Genomic DNA, 22,742 nt, shown 5'->3' on the forward strand with positions numbered 1-22,742 from the left:
CCTATACAGGGGTTTTGGGTTGTCGAATGGTTAACACATGCATATTAGATCATAAGGGCTGTCTTTCAGTCAAGTGAGGTGGTTTCAAACTATTCGAACCAATACTTGTATGTGGCAAGGCTCCTGTGTCCAACTTTGTGTGTTTTCTCCAGGGCCTCCTATGCTGAAGGGAATTATTGAAATAAAATTGGACAATTTGCCAGTCCAAAAATGACCTATCCAGTTTGTGTCAACTGGATGTTAAACTCCATTTCTCTCTGTCTGACACTACAAACTATTCTATATCATTTTAGATATATTTCATTTATTTAGATCCAGGTATAAAGTACATACATTCTTTATGCATCTGTAACTCAAGTTATGGTAATAGCATGAAATTAAAATTGAGAAAATTGTGTTAATGTTGCATTTTTTTAATTAATGGCTAGTCTAATTATCATATTTATTAAAATTAGACGACCGGCTTTAGCAGCAAACAATTAAAATATTTTACTGCTGTAATTACAAAATTAGTCTCTACCAATCTCTGATATAAAAATTCTAAAATATAATCATGTATGTACAAATTTCTTTACAGATATTCTATCAAGTCAAATCTGATTGAGTATGAAAACTGTGAAGAAAATGCTTTAATGAAATGGTACAGATAGAGAATATAGTTGGTGCTGTCAAAGGTTAGCTAACCTTATTTTATAGACATTCTCTCTATGCAGAAATCCGGTCTTGTAAAAGTGAAAAAGTCGTAAAATTGAGCCCCAGTTATGAGAAATTGTCCCTGAATCTGAAACCAGTGAATATGGTTTCTACAATTTATATTCATCATCATTTTGCACTGAAAAGAAATCTTTCAGTGTATTGCATGCTTCTGTAAGTGTCATATCTCGAGCTGAAAAAGGACATTTAATTTCAATGAGCTCAGTCTCGCCTTTATCACAAACACTTGCATCTGGTGTAGCACCTAAAAATGGAAAAGCTGGATTTATGACAAGTCCAATGTCATGAATATGATTCCCGGGCTGTTTGATATACATTTGTTTTGCAATGGTTTCGTTTGCTTGCCCATAAGAAGTGGGAACAGAATAAAAATGAATTGTCAAATGTGTTTTCTAAAAATGAATCGTCTATTTCTTTCTTTTCATAACGCTCCAAAATTTGAGGCCGTAACACAACACTTTCTTTCGTTCATCTAAATGTTAATATTTCTTGTGGAATCTCTATTTTTATGGCTTTACATCTATTTATTTCCACTCAACTGTCATCTTTTCTATCTGATTTAAATCTAAATGTACATCAACTGTTTTTTGAAAAACTATTTCACCACATTTATCAGAGTTCTCTGCTCTTGGTTGTGTTGTCACTTGTGTAAGGGGTGCCTGAAATACATATTATATAATCTATTTACTGTTTATATTTTTCAGGATTGTAGCAGTTTATTTACCATTTGGATCAATTATATGTTTTATAGACTTGACTCTCTTGTTATATGGCCACACAGAAATATTATCATTGAAAATATGCCAGAACAATTTAAAACTGATTATGGCTGACTTATATCTGTTGCGTTTTAACAAATTTTATGTGATTCCTTATTGAGAAATAAAAATGGAATATAAAATACTGCATTATGTCCTCGTTACTGAAAATACAGAGCGATAACTAATGATATTGTTTTTATTACGGTTATGAATCTGTGGTTTTGCTGAAAAACATATACAAGCCCAAATCAATATAGATACATTATTACATACATGATAAGCAAGTGGGGATCCAATAAGTTGAGGACCAAAGGATGTTGTTATGGAGTCTGCTGTGCTGCTCACCAAGTATTAGACTGTAGTATTTTGGCATCTGATACTTGAATATTTCTGAAAAAGAAAGTATTGAACTACAAAACAAGCATACCGGTATTTAAAAAAATTGCATGGCACTCCTTGTATTTCACCATACCTTTTGGAGGTATCACGTCATTTGAGACTCAACATAAACGACATATAGGGACTCAATATAAACGACATCTGGGACTGGCAATATAAACGATATCTGGGACTCTTAAGAATTTATGTAGAGATAGTAATAACTTATCTTTTTTCGTTTTAGATGATCATATTTTTAACTGGACGATCACAATAATTACATCACTCCCTAAGAACATTTTCCTATGTGGTGGTTGCACATTATATCTGAACACTTACTTGTTGTCGTAAAAATTTGCCATCACAGACTTTCTTTTTCTGTTTACATTCCCAGGTCTTGATATTAAAATAATCTGTGAAACAGGGTCTGGTTACATTTTTGCCACCCTTGGTTTATTTCACTGTTGTGGTAAACTTGTTTATGATGGATGGCAAAGAAGGGAGATTTTTTTTATCCTGCTATCTTCCATTCTAACACACTTTCCTCCCATTCTAGAAAATACAATTATTTTGCAAGGTTAAAAAGACTCATATAAATAGGCCTACTACTAACGAATAGTAGGCCTACTAGAGTATGAGATTAAAATACAATTTTTGTCTATTCCTTATAAACTTTATAACTAATATTACTATTATTATTAGTGCAAGAACAAATTGATTACGGTACTAATACTATAGCCTAGACTAGTTAGATGACACAAATTTGGGTCTTATTATTGTATCAAAATGAATAAAAATCTGCAAGTTGCAAGACAATTTTTAAGATAGCCCACATATACTGACAGAAATTGTCTACGGAAAAATCGCAAATTGCAAAAGCCCACTTAAAAGTTGTACTACTACTAGGTAAAATAAAACTGAGATTCAGAAATTGATGCCATATCACTAAAGTTTAGATTGAGTGAATGAATGAAAATACTAGAAGTAGAATATCAACTATCAATGGATTCCAGGCATTTACCTTCTTCATTCACGTCAGAAACGATCAGTGTAAAGATAAAATAGATTCGTAACTTGTTAATCTTACCTTTATCTCTATCCTGGTTCACAAAATATGTCATGTGTAGACCTATCGGCGGGAACTGCGTTCAACCCCCTTCTTTCTTATCTTTCACCCACTGCACAAACCATTGATTTAGAAAGTCATTAGCATAGTATTTTTTAGTAGTACTAGTAGTCAACTATGGCTATGCGGTCATACTTTTCTTTGTACCAGTAAACTGACGGTCACAAAATTCATTAAAATGACTAATACTAACGCAGTGATCCATGGCGAATACCTAGTAAGATTAGGCGGATCATCTACTATTACTACCTGCGTAACCTGGTGGATTATCATCGCAGTAATCCATTGAATAGCCCGGACAAAGTCCACTTCGTGCGCGCGTACATGTATTACTCAATGGAAATTAGACGGAGATTCGCGCATGCGCGGGGGTAATCTGCGCGAGGGGTGAAGATTACGCCTAACATTTACATGTACCGCGTGCGAAGGACAGCTAACGCCACCTGGAATTCCCTTCTCACATATCCGGACTATTTTTACGCTACAAATTATATTTATATATGAAATATTTTTCCGACCTGATTTTTTGATTTTGTCAAATTGTCTTATAACTTATTCATAGCCTTTATTTATGGAAATTGTTTAAAACTTTTTAAATGATTAAATACACCAAGCAACGAACCGTATGCATTTCCATTCCAACCACTACTAGTACTATATTTACTGTGGTGTCGTTACGGTAGAATTATTTCAGGTGACTTGGGGGTGCGTTTTAATTTATTTAGATATAATACTCCATAATGCTATAAACTAGTGTCAAGCAGATCAAAACAAGCGTAGATGGTGTGAAATTCATTGATATAAAATTGTCTACTTCCAAACTGTGTGAGTAACTGTAGCCTACGACAGAGCGAAATGTAGTTTGTAAACAGTGCAAATGGCGGCTTTTCGCGGTATTTCCGTGCTTAAGTCTTGCATTTAGAAACGAATAATTCAATGTACGTGACGTGGACGTGAGTATTGTGGTCAATTTACTGAAAATCAAGTAAAATCATTTAGAAACTAATAATTAAATGTACGTGACGTGGACGTGAGTATTGTGGTCAATTTACTGAACATCAAGTAAAATTTAGTCCACCTGTCGCAAGCGACACGACAGGTAGTTTTATTTGCTACCTGTCAGACGAAAAAATCGCCTGTCGGCGACCGGCGCGTCGAATTACCCAATAACTGCCCAATAACTCCAAAATAACAACCAATAACTACAAAATAAAATGTTGACTTTGGATACGCAAAATAACAACTTAGTTGAATTTAAGAAGCATCGCTGCTTTGTGTCCAAAGCGGAGTTTCACGCTCACTCGCCTGAAGGGAGAAAACTCGTATATGTGATTTTTGTTGACAAGAAATTAATAACACCCAATAACTGCCCAATAACTGCTTAATAACACCAAATTGTTGACTTTGGAAATACAAAATAACAATTTAGTTGAATTTAAAAGCCTCGCAACGTTGAGCCCAAATCAGAGTTTTACGCTCACTCGCCCGAAGGGAGATAGCTCGTGTATGTGATTTTTGTTTACAAGAAATTAATGTATGCTTTCGTTGCAATTCGTTTTAATTATACATGGGCGTCAAATATGGAATAACTATTTCAACCCCTCCATGGATATCGTCAGGCGGTTGCAATAACAAAACGTTATTACAGATGTCCCCGCTATAGTTTTTCATGAAATTCAAATTAACTTCCAATAATTTAGCGCAAAAATGCGCTACCCGACGACATAACGATTAGTCTGTAAAGAAATTCTAATTAACTGCAAAACATTCTACGCACATAGGCGCTACCTGACAAGATAACGAGATACTTGGCTGTTAATTTTAATTCCTTTACAAACCAATGTTTTATAAAAAAAAAAAAAACATACATATTTAAAAATGTTTCATATGAAAATATTATAAAGATAATAAAATAATTAGTCTGTAAAGAAATTCTAATTAACTGCCAAATATTCTACGCACAAAGGCGCTACCTGACGAGGTAACGAGATACTTGGCGTTTAATTTTAATTCCTTTACAAAACAATATTTTATTAAAACATTTAAACCTGTTTCATATGAAATATTTTATTAAAACTAACATAGCCATTCAATGAGTTTTTTCTGCGTGCCATCGTTTACGTTGCCCTGGTTTCTTGCCAGACGTTTCTTTGGGCTTTACGCACCCGAAATCAACATTTTCTGAATTAACAATATTTACATTATATACATTTTTCTTCTTCATTAAATATTTATTCAAAATGCGAGTTTTCTTGTCCGCTTCCATACAAGCCCATGTTTCAGGACAGATCTCAGATTTGTGGTCTACAAGTTGCCAATTGCCTGTCCCGTGTAAAGCCTGACGTATGTTGAGAATTTGAAATGTTGACACTCTAGCCAATTTTGTAACAAGGTCAGGTAAATTCTGAATATGCCAATCGGTTTCTTGTTTCAATCTATTATTAATTGATTCTGCGTTGTTATTAGTCCATAAGTCTGATATCAGTTTATTTTGGAGGGGCTTAATAACATATAATAACAATTTATGTTTTAAATATCTGTCCCAATATTGTTCAAATCTAGGCTATTTTTCAAAATAAACAGACAAATCATCTTTTTTCATTTCAAAATCCATGTCATTTTTCGAATATACAATTCCTTTCTTACCAAAAATTATATTTCTTATAATTGAGCGTTCTTTTTGTGGTGTTCCCGATTTCTCTAAATGTCGATATAAATTTTCCTTAATGTGTTTTGTACAAAGTAAGAAATTAGAATTTTGGAATACTTCATACAAAGATTTAGTCATAGATTTTTCTTCGTCGGTACCAAATATTATTTTATCACTACCTAACTGGGAACGAAGCTGTGAAAAGAAATAGTGATAGGTTGGTGCTTCGCCATCCCAATGGAGCATCATGGGGCCAAGCATTATGGGGTTTTGATTCGTTTCGCGATATAAAAATAACTATAGCGGGAATATCTGTAATAACTTTCTGTTATTGCCACCCCACCGCCTGACGATACCCATGGAGGGGTTGAAATAGTTATTTATAGATTGATGGCCATCTTATATATAATAATAATAATGCACTAGTTAAAGCGATTTTTGATTTAACGATATATAAGGATTAAAACGTACACAAAATACTTTGTTGTGAGTATTAGTTATGTAGATAGAGGGATGAGGTTTAACGTCCACTATGTCATTTCAATAATTCTCTTGTGTGTGTGTGGGGGGGGGGGGACTTTACCAGTGTGATGACCCAGAGAGAACCCACGATTCTGGACAGACGACACTACTTCTTGTCAGGTATAACCGGGGAATCACATACACAAGTTATCTCCCTTCAGGCGATTGAGCATGAAACTCCGATTTGAATATCAAAACCAGCATAGTTGGATCTGCAAGACCTACATATGTAGTCTTCACTTGAACATTGAAAAAAATTCAACTGGGTAGTATCTACTTTCTCACAATCTGAATGGCACCAACGTTGACATACTTCACGATATAAGCTTTGAATATCGCGAGTTTCTTTCAAACATGATCCGCAAGGATACTCAAATCGGGGATTTTTCCTATCATGTATACCGGTAATTAAAACGAATTGCAACGAAAGCATACATTAATTTCTTGTAAACAAAAATCACATACACGAGTTATCTCCCTTCAGACGAGTGAGCGTAAAACTCTGATTTGGGCTCAACGTTGCGAGGCTTTTAAATTCAACTAAATTGTTATTTTGTACTTCCAAAGTCAACAATTTGGTGTTATTGGGCAGTTATTGGGTGTTATTGAGCAGTTATTGGGTGTTATTAATTTCTTGTCAACAAAAATCACATATACGAGTTATCTCCCTTCAGGCGAGTGAGCGTGAAACTCCGATTTGGACACAAAGCAGCGATGCTTCTTAAATTCAACTAAATTGTTATTTTGTGTATCCAAAGTCAACATTTTGTAGTTATTGGTTGTTATTTTGGAGTTATTGGGCAGTTATTGGGTGTTATTGGGTTATTCGACGCGCACTCGGCGACAAGTAGACAGGTGAACATTTTGAGCCATGGTTTTAGTACCCTAATTTCAAATGGCCATATCATAGCGAGTTTCCAACCTAGTGAGGTAAAAGTTTGGATTTCTTAGTTTAAGGCCATATACTATAACATTTATTTTTTATAATTTTTTTGGAGGAGGTCATGTTCCCACCATTGGTCCAGTTGGCATAGAATGACCCTGGAGCAAGATTTGTTGCCATTGGCAAAACTAGTTGATGCACTGGTTCTTATTCTCATTTTCTCTCTTATTCTGATCTCATGGAAATCAATCTGTGTTGTGAATATTAGGGTTTGAGATGGTATTATCTAACAATCCATCCCCTAAAATGTGCAGAAATCAATAACTGACAATTTCTTATGCATGCATTAACCGGATTCTATGAGTTACGTTCACTATAGCATTGATCTTTATTTCATTTTGGTTTTGTTTAACCATACCTTATGCAGGTCTTTCTTTATGCCTGAAATGTTATCTAAATTATTAATTAGACATTAATTAACTTGTCCAGACCATTATCAACTCTCGATGTCATCGCTAGCCTGTGATATTTACTGGATTAGGATCTAATCTGCTGCTCAACACTCATTCAAGATTAAATCAAGAAATGGACAATCAAGAAATGGATAATCAAGACTGTTTTTTATCGTACCGACTTTATTAATGACCGAGGCTAGCTAGGCCCAAAATTCAAGTGGATCACTTTGACTGAAATTTTCAGCAAATTTCCTTTACATTATCTAGTTTTTAACTATTACTATTAGTATTATAGTGAGAACTGCAAGTTCTCTATCTAATCTCCCATAATGTATCTTTAACCAAGCCTATGTAAAATCTGTGGACACTGAAATTGTAAACTGATATTTTGAAAAGATCATTAATAACCTTTTTGCTTTTAAAGTATGTATTTTAATTTAAAAATTAAATTTTTTTACAGGAAGACATATCTACAATCAATGTAAATAGAGCTAACAAAACTATCTACCATAACAAATTAGGACAAAATAATTACAGTATATATGTAAATTTATTATCTTTTATTCCTTTATTAATGTCCATGTATCAGACATATTCCTTACTTGAATAAGACTCTTTAGGAATAAGACTGAAGTGTAAAGTTACTTCTCCAACAATTAATTTGAATTTAACAGAGTTTAATTATACATCCTTATAAGTAACAAATCAGGATCACATGTAGTCAAATCTATACTTTGTTTGATTTCAGAGGAACAATTTCCTTAAAGACAACATAAGGTGAAAAATCGAAATTTCATGTACGTATAGCCAATGGTTACTATATCCACTTTACGGCTACATGTACCAGAATTTTCCTCGTCCATCTTAAGTGCACTTTATTTTATTCTGATTTTATGAATCTAATATTAATTACATATTAATACACTGACTTTGTATTATCTTCATTACCAATTAATTCATTATTATTCTCTTCTAAAACTATATTTTGTTTCTGCCACAAGTCTGTATATATACTATTAGGATTGGATAGTAGACTATAATGTGTTCCACGTTCAGCTACACGACCATGTTGTAATACTAATATTTCATCAGCATCTACCACAGTAGAAAGTCTATGGGCTATTACCACAGTTGTGCGACCTTGGGTCACTCTTTGTAAAGCGAGGAGGATATTCTGAAGGAAAAAAGAAAGAAACATTAAAATGTTTATAAGAAAATCAAAGAAAAACCTAAGTGTAAAACAAAGTCCATGCACTACAATATATTATCTATATATGCGAGTGCCCAATTTAAATTAAAAGCTGCAGGTGCACCAGAAAGTGTCATCACACAATGTGCCTCTGTCCCATACTCTAAACCACAAATTAGCATAACACTGGGTTAAGATAGTGTTACTGGTCGGAAAATTGATGTTTTATCGACTCCCTGTGGTATCACCACTCAGTTTAAAAATAGGAAAATCTTGAAAATCCAAGGCAACAATAGAGAGAGAGAAATGGGGTTTAACGCCCAGAAGACATAAACTAGTTCATTATCGGGACTAACATATGGTATTGGTTCAATTTTTTATTTCAATAATTCGCTTGTGCGTAAGAGTCTTTAGCAGTGGGAGGAAACCGGAGGACCTGAAGAAAACTCACAAGGTTAGACGGGCGACCCTACTTCTTGTCATGTAAAACCAGGGAATCTAAACCACGCCAGTTGACTTAATGACAGACCTTATGATACAACGTGCACATGATAACCATTCGGCGATCCAATCCCCCTAAGGCAACAATAATAATAAAGTTACCTGTTCAGTTATAGTATCTAACGAGGATGTCGCTTCATCATATATAATAACACTGGGATCTTTTAATATAGTTCTAGCGATAGCTACTCTTTGTTTCTCTCCACCTGTAAAGCATAATCAACATATCTCTGAAGAAAGTTCATGATGCTATAAGTTCAAAACCAGAGAATAGGTATGACTAAGATTTTGAGTTTTCTTTAAGCGGGAAAAACACCAGGGGAATTTCTGTCAAAATCAATCGGGGCCAAATTGCAGCCGAATTGAGTGGACACACTAGGCGAATTCTCCGACCTATTCACCAGTCATCTTTCATGTAAATCACATTATTAAACATGGCAGCGACCATGTGAGACAAGCAGTTGAAATTTTATTTTTTACTTAATTATTGAGCTCTCATTATTCTGACCTCAACCAAATTTGCAACATTCTCTTTGCTTTTAATTACTCATTTTTTTAACACGGGGCCCCAATAGGACAGTACCTCCACTCTTTATCGAGGTCAAAAGTAAGATATAATATGTTATCTAATTTTTATAAAAGCCATTCAAAATTTATATAAAAATACACAAATTCTGCAGTTTCTTGGGGTCAATTCTTTAAAAATAAGTCAAGAAATTATCGAAGCCACTACAAATATGGTATCGTTTAATATGGGTTTTTTAGCGTTGGTTACTATTCATACCGTTTAATTTCAAAACCCCGTTTAATGGTTTAATTAGTACTATGGTTTAGATTAATGTCAACGGCTTTAGTTTCTCCGAGATGCGTTTAAAAATTGACTACCCGTGCACTTATCTATGGCGTTCATTATTGGACGAGCCGTTGAATTTCCCCGAGATGCGTTTAAAAATGGACTTCCCGTTCAATTATCTAGGGCGCTCATTTATTAGACGAGCCGTTGAATTTCCCGAGATACGTTACATCGTGTTTTGCCATGCTTCCCGCAAGGAATTTGCGAGAAGCTAGGGTCGAAATAATATTGTCTATAATTAATTGAAGGAGTTGTAATACAGTAAGGCTGTCGCGAAAACGTGTACATTTATAATGTACAGGCCGGTTTGAATAACAACAAAATGAGTTAGGTAATCTCGGGAAAACATTTACCGGCATTCTGTATCGGTTAGGATTTTTTCTAACGCACTGTACATTCATATAACGTCGGCCAAAATGTATGCAACAATGAACAACTTACAATTTTTTTAAACATATCATTACATCTTCGTCTATAACTTAGATGTAATCCATCAATTATTGGCTGCTATAAAATCCAAACTTTAAATTATATAGGTCATACGATGAGCTTTTACACATTACTTGCAGCTTCAGTTAATCTAAATCAATCATTCATAGAGCACAGTGCCGTAAATCACTACACGGGGCACTTAACGGTAAGTCATGGGTCAGAAACGCGCCGAAAGATTGGAACTATATTCTTACTCTGTGTTACTCGGCGACAAAATCTCCGCTGTGACAATACACATCTACTTTAAATGTCGCCCAATTCATTTCGGTGGAAGCAGATATTGAATAAAGCCATTTGATACACACATATACGTTTACATTACATGCGCATGTCATATATTTATACAATATCCACGAGTGTGTTACATGTAATTCTCGCCTTCACTCCGTTATAATTTTCTTATTTTGACTACACTCTCTGAATGATCCCATTCTTTTGTACGTCCAACTTCCCGATTTCCTACTGCATATACATGTACCCTGTGTAACTGCAATCTATATGCTTTAAAATCTAGATATCAGAAGCTCACGGTGAACACGCAAGTTTCTTGATTGAACCTGCATTTGCTTTTGTAATTATAATTGTATGTAAATCGTGATTATAATTATAAACAATGCATTTATACATCTGTACGGCTTGTTTTCAGATCCCATAATCGAATATTGTACCTTTATAATATGTAAATATTGAATACATATTGTTAGAAAAAAAAAGAGAGAAAAAAAACAAACCTGCATCGATATTGCATAATATCGGACCCATATTTATCTTTGCTATTCGGACCAACCCAAAGGACCACAAGGACCAATTAAATTACACTATAAGGCTTGACTTATTCATTTTAAAAATATAATACAGACAATATGTTATTAATGATTAAATCACAATACAAAGTGGCGAACAATTTATAGGTGAGTATATACATAACTTAAGAATATCCGCTGCCGGTAAGTACATATTAGCAAATATATATCTTTATTACATCAATTTAATTGTTTTTCTTTGATGTGCTTTATGATGAAACAATACCACGGGTAAGTACATAACACTTTATTATTTCAAAGAAAACATATGCATATTAAAACAAACACAATTATCAATTTATTAAAACAACAATTAAAACAACACTGGTTCGAGTAGTCCAGTACTAATGTCTTGCGTTTTGCTTGAAAATACAGAATAACTGTTTGGTAAGATAAGATTAAGATTTCAGTGTTCAACTCTTTAATATTTGTAACATAATTACTTATTTCCATGCAAACTCTTATGATTTCGCAATTGAACCTTATTTTACTTACCAAAAGCCTCGATTAGTGTATCAATTGTAGCCGTGTTTAAGAATTATAACGGCTACAAATATTGCAGCTAGTAACACGTGTGAGTACAGATACATACAAATTAATCTTTGTTTTAACTGATTTTCTTTGATGTGCTTCATGATGAAACAATGCCACGGGTAAGTACATAACACTTTCTTATTTCAAAGAAAACGTATGCATATTAAAACAAACACAATTATCAATTTATTAAAACAACAATTAAAACAACACTTTATTATTGATTCGAGTAGTCATATTAATACAAACGCAATTATTAACTTATTTAAACAACACTTTATTATTGGTCCGAGTAATTCTTTTTGTATGGTCCGAGTAGTCTTTTTGTTTCGTCCGAGTGGTCTATTAGTTGGTCCGAGTGGTCATGCATTCGTACAAAAGAATGGAATCATTACACAAACTGTCCTTGGTAGGCGTGCATGGTAACATGTACAACTGGATCAAGAGTTTTGTCTCAGACAGACAAATCAGGGTTACAATCGGCAAATACCTCAGTAAAGAGACCGGACTGGATAACGGAACTCCCCAGGGTTCCGTTATAAGCCCAACATTGTTCAATATTATGGTGAATGATATCAAAGAATATCTCGGAAAAGATATTTCGCTTGCTACGTTTGCGGACGATAGCACCCTGTGGACCAAGGGTAGTCTATATTCGCAGGTTCAGAAACGCATGCAAGGAGCCTTGGACGGATTCACCTCTTGGGCAAATGATTGGGGATTTCAGATCTCGTCACCGAAAACTGTAGGTATGCTAGTATGCAGGGATCCCGAGGTTTCCCGGATGTCCCTGCAGCTCAATGGTCAGTACATAGAATTCAAAGACGAAACCAAGTTCCTTGGTGTAATCTTTGATAGGAAAGTGACATGGAGACCGCACATCAAATATGTGGTAACACGTACTCAGCGCATCCTGAACCTTATGAGGAAAATAACGGGACGTGAATGGGGAGCAAGCCGAGTTGCCCTCATGATGATCTATCGTTCTCTAATACGTCCTGTATTAGATTACGGCTGCATGGCTTTCTTAAATGCAAGACCCGTTACACTAAGCAAGTTGGACACGATACAATACAAAGCCATTTGTATTGCCACAGGCTGTGGCTTAGGTGCCAAGCGCGAGTCGTTACTACAGGATGTCGGCGAACTCCCTCTGTCACTTCGAAGAAGGAAACTGACCCTGGGGCATTGGGCCAAACTAAACCGATTGGGTGAAAGGTGTCCAGCCTTTAACGAAATCTCGAGGTTCAAAAGAGTCGGGGACCCCACCAAGAAGTCATACGGCCAGGCAGTCGGCGAAATGGTTAGGGACTACGGTCTCGATAAGCTCACCATTAATGGTATAGAGGATACGATCAGGGCCCCCTGGACCCTCCCAGTACTCCCGGTAGATACCACCCTCGTCCTGAGGGTAGACAAAGGGAATAACCCATTGGCGGCCAAGCATCTCTCTTTAGCTCATATTGAGAATAATTGGTCAAAATGGACTCACATTTACACGGACGGATCGCACAACCCCGAGAACGGTACGACGGGCTTCGGGATTTATATCCCGGGGAAAGAGTTACAGGTAGCAAATAGACTACCAAATATGTGCTCTGTGTACACATCGGAAAGGTATGCGATCAAAGAAGCCGTAGTGTGGATATCCAGCCAAAGAAATTCAAACTATGTTGTCCTCAGCGACTCACTGCGTAGTCTGGAATCCATAAGAAATCAGAGGTCGGACGCCCGTCCCGAACTGCTGACCCAGATCTACCTAGCGTACGAAAATCTCTGGCAAAGGGCAACCATATAGTATTGACATGGGTCACGTCGCATATCTACCTTAAGGGGAACGAAGAGGCGGACAGGCTCGCCCTAAAGGGGTCACAATTGGAGAAACCTAGCGTCGAGCTCCCTTATAGCATCAACGAATTTAAAAGCATGGTCGAGTTACGCGTCAGCTCTGAATGGGAAAACTCCCTCGTGGAACTCGACACCTTTAGATTCAGATCCGATGAGTCCTTAAAGGCTAAGTTATCAGTAAATCATCCCAGCAGGAAAATCTGCCGGTTAATAACAAAGCTGAAGGTGAAAAAAACACTCAGATATCGCACATTTAAGCCTATAAGGTGCAGCTGTGGCTCAGACGTGTCTCCTACCCATATTCTAGTAGACTGTGCTCGCCTCTCAGCTGAAAGGAAACCTCTCACGGATAAACTGAGTTCCCTTAACACGGCTCTCAGTGTTCCGAACTTACTTTTTCCAAAAGTAAGCAAACACGAAATCTATGAGTTAATCTACGAATTCGTGTGTGAGATAGGTATCATTGATATGATGATGTGACCCCGCAGAGACGAAAAGAGTGTTCTACTCTGTGAAGATTTGGGGGCCCACCCCAAGACCCAACGGACGGGATCCATAAGTGATCATCCCGAGGGCTACTGCTAGTCGGACGTCCCTAAGTGAAGGGATGTCGGGTATCCTGTGGGGGGGGGCGGTTTTTTTTGTCTTGGTTCTGGCCCGGAAGCATCGCTGCACCCCTGAACCTAGGTCGGACAGGCGGCGGGGCCCTTGGGCCCGGCTGACAGTCCTACCTACCCCTACCCACCCAAAACAACGATCGAAACATTTATGGCCAAGCGGACCAGACTGCGCCTGCTCGCCACCCCTTTTCTACCCCAAAACTTTCTCCGCTCCTTTCGATGAGATTTTTAACTTGGGCATTTCCTGCTAAGACACTATGTCTCAAATTAAACTGGACCAAAGCTTAATCCATACGGCTTCCTCCAGTAAGTTTCTTAGGAAACATCCTTGTCTACGATATCACCTTAGGTGGAAGTGGACGTAAAACCCCAGAAACGAACGAACCAGAAAGTGTAGGCTACTCGTGGACATTGTATAAATATATGACATGCGCATGTAATGTAAACGTATGTGTGTGTGAAATGGCCAGGAAAATCTGCCGGTTAATAACAAAGCTGAAGGTGAAAGAAACACTCAGATATCGCACATTTAAGCCTATAAGGTGCAGCTGTGGCTCAGACGTGTCTCCTACCCATATTCTAGTAGACTGTGCTCGCCTCTCAGCTGAAAGGAAACCTCTCACGGATAAACTGAGTTCCCTTAACACGGCTCTCAGTGTTCCGAACTTACTTTTTCCAAAAGTAAGCAAACACGAAATCTATGAGTTAATCTACGAATTCGTGTGTGAGATAGGTATCATTGATATGATGATGTGACCCCGCAGAGACGAAAAGAGTGTTCTACTCTGTGAAAATTTGGGGGCCCACCCCAAGACCCAACGGACGGGATCCATAAGTGATCATCCCGAGGGCTACTGCTAGTCGGACGTCCCTAAGTGAAGGGATGTCGGGTATCCTGTGGGGGGGCCGTTTTTTTTGTCTTGGTTCTGGCCCGGAAGCATCGCTGCACCCCTGAACCTAGGTCGGACAGGCGGCGGGGCCCTTGGGCCCGGCTGACAGTCCTACCTACCCCTACCCACCCAAAACAACGATCGAAACATTTATGGCCAAGCGGACCAGACTGCGCCCGCTCGCCACCCCTTTTCTACCCCAAAACTTTCTCCGCTCCTTTCGATGAGATTTTTAACTTGGGCATTCCCTGCTAAGACACTATGTCTCAAATTAAACTGGACCAAAGCTTAATCCATACGGCTTCCTCCAGTAAGTTTCTTAGGAAACATTCTTGTCTACGATATCACCTTAGGTGGAAGTGGACGTAAAACCCCAGAAACGAACGAACCAGAAAGTGTAGGCTACTCGTGGACATTGTATAAATATATGACATGCGCATGTAATGTAAACGTATGTGTGTGTGAAATGGCTTTATTCAATATAAGCTTCCACCGAATTAAATTGGGTGACATTTAAAGTAGATGTTTATTGTCACAGCGGAGATTTGTCGCCGAGTAACACAGAGTAAGAATATAGTTCCAATCTTTTGGCGCGTTTCTGACCACGTGACTTACCGTTAAGCGCCCCGTGTAGTGATTTACGGCACTGATTGATATAGATTAACTGAAGCTGCAAGTAATGTGTAAAAGCTCATCGTATGACGTATATAATTGAAAGTTTAGATTTTATAGCAGCCAATAATTGATGGATTACATCTAAGTTATAGACGAAGATGTAATGATACGTTTTAAAAAATTGTAAGTTGTTCATTGTTGCATACATTTTGGCCGAAGTTATATGAATGTACAGTGCGTTAGAAAAAAATCCTAACCGATACAGAATGCTGGTAAATGTTTTCCCGAGATTACCTAACTCATTTTGTTGTTATTCAAACCGGCCTGTACATTATACATGTACACGTTTTCGCGGCAGCATTACTGTATTACAACTCCTTCAATTAATTATAGACAATATTATTTCGACCCTAGCTTCTCGCGAATTCCTTGCGGGAAGCATGACAAAACACGATGTAACGTATCTCGGGAAATTCAACGGCTCGTCTAATAAATGAACGCCCTAGATAATTGAACGGGAAGTTCATTTTTAAACGCATCTCGGGAAATACAACGACTCGTCCAATAAATGAACGCCATATAGATAAGTGCACGGGTAGTCCATTTTTAAACGCATCTCGGAGAAACTAAAGCCGTTGACATTAATCTAAACCATAGTACTAATTAAACCATTTTTGTTATTCTGTAACGATTTTTATCAATTATCGAACGGGGTTTTGAAATTAAACGGTATGAATAGTAACCAACGCTAAAAAAAAACATATTAAACGATACCATATTTGTAGTATAAGCCAAAGCCTTGTTTGAATTTTTTTCAAGTAACACTAGTGTTGTCTTGAGACTCAACTCTGTAATTTTCTCTTTTTTTTGGCTTAACACTTTATTTGAGGTCTAAAGTCAGGACAAGCCAACAGGGAGGCCGATATCCTCTAAGCCGAAATAACTAAAGATATAGATGACACATATTAATTAATTGCACGTTTATCTTTTTCAATAGTATCGAAGATACCATATTTGTAGTATAAGCCAAAGCCTTGTTTGAATTTGTTTCAGGTAACACCAGTGTTGTCTTGAGACTCAACTCTGTAATTTTCTCTCTTTTTGGCTTAACACTTTATTTGAGGTCTAAAGTCAGGACAACCCAACAGGGAGGCCGATATCCTCTAAGCCGAAATCCCAAAATATATAGATGACACATATTAATTAATTGCACGTTTATCTTTTTCAACAGTATCGAACAATCAAACTGATTATCAACTATACACTAATATACCAGAGGCTCAGTGCGCAGGGGAGTCCATCAAATGAGCACAAAACCAGACCCATCTAGAATAAAATTTTGCATAGAATACGATGCCAAGTGGCAATCAGTCCGCTGTTGGGGCGTTTTTGAGATATTAGGGGTCAAAGTTCAAATGAGGTCATTTGCACTGAAAGTGAATGCGCAGCCATTCTTGTATCATGAAGACATGTTGAAAATGATCGAAAGTAATCACTCTTTCAATAAAAATAGGTTGCCAGGCAACAAAACATACGCCCACAGCAGCTAAATCGTCTGAGCGGTCGACAAGGGTTGTCGCATATTTATTCTTTTGTAGGTAATTAGGGGCATTTAATAGACAATTTCATACAGATGACATTATAATTTTTCGGCGTTTGAGGGTTCACAAGGTTCTAAAGATAGGTTGCCAGGCAACGAAACATACGCCCACAGCAGCTAAATAGTCCGGGCAGTCAACAAGAGTTGTTGCATATTTCTACTTTTTTCGGTAATGAAACATTTATAATACATTAAAATCTGATTAAAGATACATTATGGGAGATAAGATAAAGAGATGGCAGTTCTCGCTATAATAGTTAAAAACTAGATAGTGTAAAGCTAATTTGCTGAAAATTTCATTACTAAAATCATTAATGTAAACAGCATAGTCTCGATTATCCACTTTTTTTTATCTAATTATCAATGGCCGTTAGCGGCATATAGGAATCTAATCCAGCCAACATCGAAGGCTAGCCTTGACATCGAGAGTTTATTATGGTCTGGATAAGTTAATTAACGTCTAATTGATAATTAAGATAACATTTCAGGCCTAAAGAAAGACTTGGAATAAGCAGATTTTGCTCTTGCATAATGCATGTTTAAGAGTAACAACTCATTAAGTAATTATCCGAAAATCATTAGAATTTGTTTGGTTTTTATAAAGTTCTGCCCCATGCTAACGTTTAGTATACAAAACTTTTAACATCATGGATTTAGCTGTTCAAGTCCTAAAAATTCATTGAACATCAATATACTTGTTCATCTCAAGACCTCAAACTCTGTGTATCAATCTGAAGTCAATCGGATGATAACTTTAGCCCCTAGAGCGTCACAAAATTTTTCAAAGTGATCAAGGGCCATAACTTTGGCCTCTTAGAACATTTACAAGATTTTTTGAAGTGATCAAGGGCCATAACTCTGGCAGTAATTATCGATAATTGCTGAAAATGAATAGACTTCTTGTCTCATGACCTTAAACACTGTGTATATATTTAAAGTCAATCGGATATTAACTTTGGCCTCTAGAGAGTCCATAAGATTTTTCAAAGTGATCAAGGGCCATAACTCTGGCAGTAATTATCGGAAATCGCTGAAAATCAATAGGCTTCTTCGTCCCATGACCTTAAAGTCCGAGAATTACCATGTTTTTATAAGTTATAGAATGAATCTAAACAAGGGAATGTACGGACTATTTCTATTTTTCTCGTGTTCTCTTATCTAATGACATTCAATTACTTTATTGAATTGTCAGGTATCCTCTTACAGTCCCATATAGCAACTTTTGGTCTTGGAAGGAATTATTAGTTAGCAGAAATTCAGCCGTGTATCTGTTATCACTCGTCACATCAGTCAGTTATATACTCGTGTTATTCTTGTTGTTTAGCTGATGGTGCCCTAATCCTATACAGTGACTATAGACAGACATCAATGATAGCATCTTGTGGAAGCGGCGGCGCATAAACTCATGCCCATCACCGACCCGCATGAGTGCAACTTGGTGTAGTATTGTTTCTTGTATGGACAGTACACAGTACAAGATAAAAGGCTTAAATAGTGAAGTGGCTAGGGAATAGATTCGTCTTCTTTCCCATCATAACCACGCTAGCCTTGACAATTTTCGAGTCGCATGTTCAACTGGCTCTTTTTCAACGATTTCTGAACGTTTACTTAGACGAAAATATCAGCCAAATAGCTCTTGGAATGACTACAGATGCAAGGAAATGACGGATAATTTTCTTGGGGGAACGGGGGGATTTCCCTCCTCTCAGCGGCGTGCCCGGTCTCCGCGGTCAGTGCCCTCATTTTGCGCGCCCCCCTTTTCAAAATTCCTAGATCCGCCCTGTGGTTGGTGGCATAAATAAACCTGATAACAGACCAACCAGCAATTTATTAAATAATGTGCTCAATTAGGGGTTGGGGAGGGGGAGGGGTTAGTGCCAGTGTGTTTAGTGGTATTTTTAATTTGACCCACCTTCAATTATGATATGTATTTCTGTAAATTATAATATTGACCACTGACTAGTCTTCAGATAACGAAATTGGTTCCACGTGTGGTCAAAGGGGAGACAACATGTGACTTTTTCAGGTAGACAGATCACGCCCACGAATGGTAATACATGAATCGATATGTCCTCGATTTATATTAAGCCTACGCACACACGTCTGCCTTCATTTTCTATCATTCAAACAGTTGTGTGTCCACACTTTACAATGAGAATTGTAAATGAAGTGTGTCTGATATTATAATCATGCTTTAATATGTATGTATTATAATATTGCCCAGTCGTCAGAGAACGAAACTGGTTCGACATGTTGTCAAAGGGGAGACAACATCTACGTCCACGATTGGTAATACATGAATCAATATATCCTCAATTTATAGTAATCCTACACACACACAAGTGTGTTATTTCCTCAAAATTCTAATTTTTAATCCCAGTATTTGACACTGTTTTGTTTTTAATTTCAACTACATTGATATTGATCTTGATATTGTTACACAGAAAGCCGATAACAGACCAATCCAACCATTTGTTTAATTAATAATGTTCTCCATTAGCGGGACCGATGTCTTTAGTGGCATCTGACATTGAGGACAGATAACATCTGCAGTTGTTAATAAAAGAACCAAAATGTACCCTATCTGGACTATAATATAGTATAATATAGTATAGCTGATGTCCCCCGCTGAAATCCCAAAATAAATAGATGACACATATTAATTTATCGCACATTTATTTTTTTAAAAAGTATCGAGCAATCAAATTATACACTAAGTTTCACCAATCTCTATCAGATAGAATCAAGATTATCTTGTCCCAAAGCATTGACCAATGAAATTGCTTAGCTCTGCTTAGCTTCAGCTCGAAATGTTAATCATTGAACTCAGTCAAGACATTCACCTAATGAACATCTACATCAAGTTTAAACATTCTACCTCAATTAAATGAAATGAAATGAAATGGAGTTTAACGTCCTACTGTTCTGCTCCTAACCTGGGCTAATGAAGACGGGCATACGCCATACAGTGTGCAATGAGGGAAATTTTGCCCGGACAGCGGCACTACGGCCTACTCTTATATCGAATTCCAACTGCCAAGGGATCTTTTACGTGCACGCCAATGTGTACACGGGACCTCGGTTTTTCGTCCCATCCGAACGACTAGACAGCTTTCCTTGTCAGCCCCTCCGTCCTGCATCACTGACAAGGGAGAACCACGCCGGAAAATCTGGATGAACTTTCTCGGCCAATGCAGGGATCGAACACCCGACCTCCAGGCCAGCGAGCTAGCGCCTTACCCACTTAGCCACGTGATCCCCACCTCAATTAAAAGCAGACTTGTTATGTTCCAAAGTTTTGACCAATCAAATTGCTTATCGCTCCTTAGCCTAAGCAGAAAATTCTCACCATCGAACTTAGTCAAGGTAATGATATAATGAATCTATATTCGGAGTTTCATCACCCTGGCTTCAGGGGGGTTGGGATGGCCTAGTGGTCTAGAGTGTCACGCTTCGACCTCTAGCTGGCCGGTCACCTCTGGCTTGCGGCTGTGGTTTCGATCCCTGGTGTGAGCGTATGTGGCATGGAGATAGGGGCGCCTTCTCAACCTCGTGGGTTTACTCCGGGTACTCCGGTTTCCTCCCACACGAAAGACCCCTGCGCGTGCGCTAAGATCATGAAAATAAAAAAAGACAACTTGTCTGCGATATCACCTTCGGTGGAAGCGGACGTTAAACACTAACAACAACCCTGGCTTCATTATCGTTATCGTGCCCCAAAGCATCAACCAATCAGATTGCTTATCTCTGTTTAACCTGAGCAGAAAATGCTCATCTTCGAACTCCATCAAGGCATTGACCTAATAAACACCTAAACCAGGTTTGAACATTCTAGCTCAATTAGAAGGAGAGTTATTGTGTCCCAAAATTGTGACGGACAGACAGACCCATTTTAATAGTCTACTGCTTTCTGACACTGAGAACTGCTAAAGTGTGAATCTGTGCACAGCCATCACAGAATTTATTACTCGGTATTACCGCGTTAAAACTGTAGATAAGGTGTGTTAATTAACAAGGGTGAAAAACTGTCTGAGAGGTGAGATAATTAACGCTTGGGGTAAAAAACTGTGCGACAGTGCGTTTTCAGTAGGTAAAAAATGAATGTCAATGTTGTGTATTGTTTAATTGGCGTGTTTTCTCGCTAGTTGCGATAACTGCACCAAAAGGAGTATAGTCAAGGACCAACAGACTTTCACTGACACGTACGTGTTAAATCAAAATTTGGGAAGTAAAACTGTTTTACCGTGCGATTTATCATTCGACCGTGTGTTTTACGCAGGTCTTTGTATAATTAAAGACAGGTCTTTAGATAGGCGTGTGTGCTCGCTATGATCTACGTTTCTCTTATGTGTCTTTTGTATTGCGTACCATATATATAAAGTTGAATGTAATGAAATGAAATGAAATGGGGTTTAACGTCTTACTGTTCTGCTCCTATACTGGGCTAATGAGGACGGGCATACGCCATACAGTGTGCTATGAGGGAAATTTTGCCCGGGCAGCGGCACTATCGCCTACTCTTATATCGAATTCCAACTGCCAAGGGATCTTTTACGTACAGTCCAATGTATACACAGGACCTCGTTTTTCGTCTCATCTGAAGGACTAGACAGCTGTCCTTGTCAGGCCCTCCGTCCTGCATCACTGACAAGGGGGAACCAAGCCGGAAAATCTGGATGAACTTTCTCGGCCAATGCAGGGATTGAACACCCGACCTCCAGGCTAGCGAGCCAGCGTCTTACCCACTTAGCCACTTGAATGTAATGAAATAAAAATACGGACCGTAATCTATCGTATACGGAAAGGCGAATGTAATGTCGTCATTTATAAAAACACAGCAGTCGGCGCCCAATTTGAATATCCACAGGAATATAGAGAGTAAATCCAGCAAAAACAACAGAAATATATTTCTGCTTTATTAATAAAAAGACGCGCACTCACCGTTTCACATTTATTAAATTTATAAAAACGTGCCATGTTGCGTAAATTGTGCATCTTACCTTCAATAGCAATATCCATAAAACAAAAATCTCCATATTGATAAATAATATGACACAACCAACCGAACAGTGGTAATTCCCACACAAATGATATATTTAAACTAAATTTACTTTAGCTTTTCACTAAATTTACATTGCATACAATCCAACGATCCTCATTCCAGAACTTGTAATTTATAATAGCCGCTTTTATCCAATTACAGAATTGTCCCGTGATCTAACATATCAAAGAAGCATGTACGCCCGATATGACACATAATCATTTTTTCGAGACTTTGTAGACTGGACTTCCTTGTTGTGTTTTCTTC

At 37.5% G+C, this 22,742-nt stretch overlaps 2 protein-coding genes across 6 annotated transcripts in view; both read right to left on the reverse strand.

Moving 5' to 3' along the window:
• Positions 1–319: 319 nt before the first annotated feature.
• LOC126812615 (uncharacterized) lies at positions 320–1,192 on the reverse strand (the record flags this gene model as incomplete). Its single annotated transcript, XM_050539080.2, is given in 3 exon segments — positions 320–806; positions 808–1,144; positions 1,147–1,192. Coding segments are annotated over 3 exon segments (504 nt in total), but the record flags the coding sequence as incomplete, so codon positions are not given.
• A 6,842-nt stretch (positions 1,193–8,034) lies between these two features.
• The window catches only part of LOC126811175 (iron-sulfur clusters transporter ABCB7, mitochondrial), a 267,797-nt gene continuing 253,089 nt past the window's right edge, over positions 8,035–22,742 (reverse strand). For 4 of the 5 annotated variants that reach the window (XM_050536721.2, XM_050536720.2, XM_050536723.2 and 1 more), the window contains 2 exons: positions 9,282–9,385; positions 8,035–8,663 (listed from right to left, as the gene is read on the reverse strand). In XM_050536721.2, the coding sequence (XP_050392678.1) occupies positions 8,406–8,663; positions 9,282–9,385 (362 nt within the window). In that variant the 3' untranslated portion in view covers positions 8,035–8,405. Of the gene's footprint in view, positions 8,664–9,281; positions 9,386–22,742 lie in introns of those variants that run through there. The other variant, XM_050536724.2, reaches the window with a different exon arrangement.

Source organism: Patella vulgata, chromosome 2 (genome assembly GCF_932274485.2).
Source record: "Patella vulgata chromosome 2, xgPatVulg1.2, whole genome shotgun sequence".
NCBI classification, from domain to species: Eukaryota; Metazoa; Mollusca; class Gastropoda; family Patellidae; genus Patella; species Patella vulgata.